We start from the raw sequence: 1,536 nt of genomic DNA on the forward strand, positions 1-1,536 counted from the left end.
AACGTGCGCAAAAATTTGGTTTGCTCTGTATGTTTATACAGCCTTGATGGAGATGCGCTTCAACGGGTAATCGGTCTCTTAGCTGTAGATGAGAAATTTAGCCAGTGCAGTACAACCGCTTGTTAAGAGTTGGTCACGTTGTGTTCCGTGGTGCAGTGTCTGATACAGTTGGGGTCTTGTCCGGTGTTCCTCAGGGCAGTGTGCTTGGACCCACACTTTTCAACGTCTACATCAATGACATTGTTACATCCCTGTACTGCAAGCCCCTGCTTTATGCAGATGATGTCACTCTTCTGCACCCGATCTCTAGCCTTGCTCACCAACAGCAGCTCCAACATGACCTTGATGCAGTGTCTGCTTGGTCCTCTGAGAACAGGCTCCCTCTAAATGTTGCCAAGTGCTCGGCTATGGTGATATCCTGCGCCCGGCAACCCCAGGCCCCTCCTAGTCTTTGCCTTGATGGTGTTGCCCTGAGGTGGACATCAAGCGCAAAGCTGTTGGGTGTCACCCTGGATGCCCAGCTACGTTTCTCCGCTCACGTTGGAGAGGTACTTTCGAGGGCGCGTCGGCAGCTCGGATTTTGTCTCCGTGTAACCAAGGGGGCTGGACCCGAGACCTTAAGACATCTCTTCACTGCACTTGTGCTTCCTCAACTTGAGTATTGCTGCCCCATATGGAGCCCCCACCAGGGACACCTTGTAGCGGCACTGGAGAGCGTCCAGCGTCGGGCCGCCTACGCCACCTTGGTTAGGCGGCGCGACACACGCATAGCACGTTACCGGGAAATGCGAACGGCCGATTTACTGCAAGCTGTTGGGTGGAACCCACTTGCCTTACGGCGAGAGGTGGCCTCCCTACGACTGCTGACCAACCTTTTGATTCTGAACTCAAGCCAGTCTGGCGTTGTGCTCCCTTTAAGGAAAAATCGGACCGGTTCATTGCAGCCTATCTTAGCCAGAACTGAGAGGCATCGCCAGTCTTTTGTTGTGAGGACTGTGACGCACTGGCGATCATTGCCACCTAGCTTCACCCTGTGCCCACCCACGGCACGAGACGAAGTGAAGGACTTTTGCCATAGAGTAACTAGCCATCTCCGTCATTCGCTCACATAGCCTTTGTGCAAATATCTAATTGTTGTTGCCTTGGTTTTTTTTTTTAACTTGTATTTGTCAAAAGTATTTTGTTGCTTTTGCTTTCCCTCCCCCCCCCCCCCCCCCCCCCTTTAGTTTGGGTGTTTGCAGACCAACTGGTATGGGCCTTCGGCCTTTCTGCTGTACTCCCGACTCTCCTGAGCCAAATAAATGAAATGAAATGAAATGAAGAGTCTACTAGCGCCACCAGAAACCATAGTGGCAGAGAACAATGCCAATAAAAAGAAAAAGAGGTAGTGTGATGCAGACCGTCAGCGGGTTCAGACGTGTGTTCTTTTCTTCCCACACTCGTAACAAAATCGCAACGAGGTAAAAAGAGGACTATGCCGACGTTCGGCAGGATCGAACCGTTCGAGGGGGGAGGCGACGAATGGCTTGCATACGT

General features: G+C 51.9%; 1 protein-coding gene across 1 annotated transcript; it reads left to right on the forward strand.

Annotated features, from left to right (window-relative positions):
* The first annotated feature begins 407 nt into the window (after positions 1–407).
* Positions 408–1,112, forward strand: LOC120843548. The gene has a single exon (XM_040214943.2). It carries the CDS (start codon positions 408–410, stop codon positions 1,110–1,112), a length of 705 nt encoding a protein of 234 aa, XP_040070877.2.
* Positions 1,113–1,536: the final 424 nt, after the last annotated feature.

This window comes from Ixodes scapularis, unplaced genomic scaffold, assembly GCF_016920785.2.
Source record: "Ixodes scapularis isolate PalLabHiFi unplaced genomic scaffold, ASM1692078v2 PGA_scaffold9__187_contigs__length_104089568, whole genome shotgun sequence".
NCBI lineage: Eukaryota > Metazoa > Arthropoda > Arachnida > Ixodida > Ixodidae > Ixodes > Ixodes scapularis.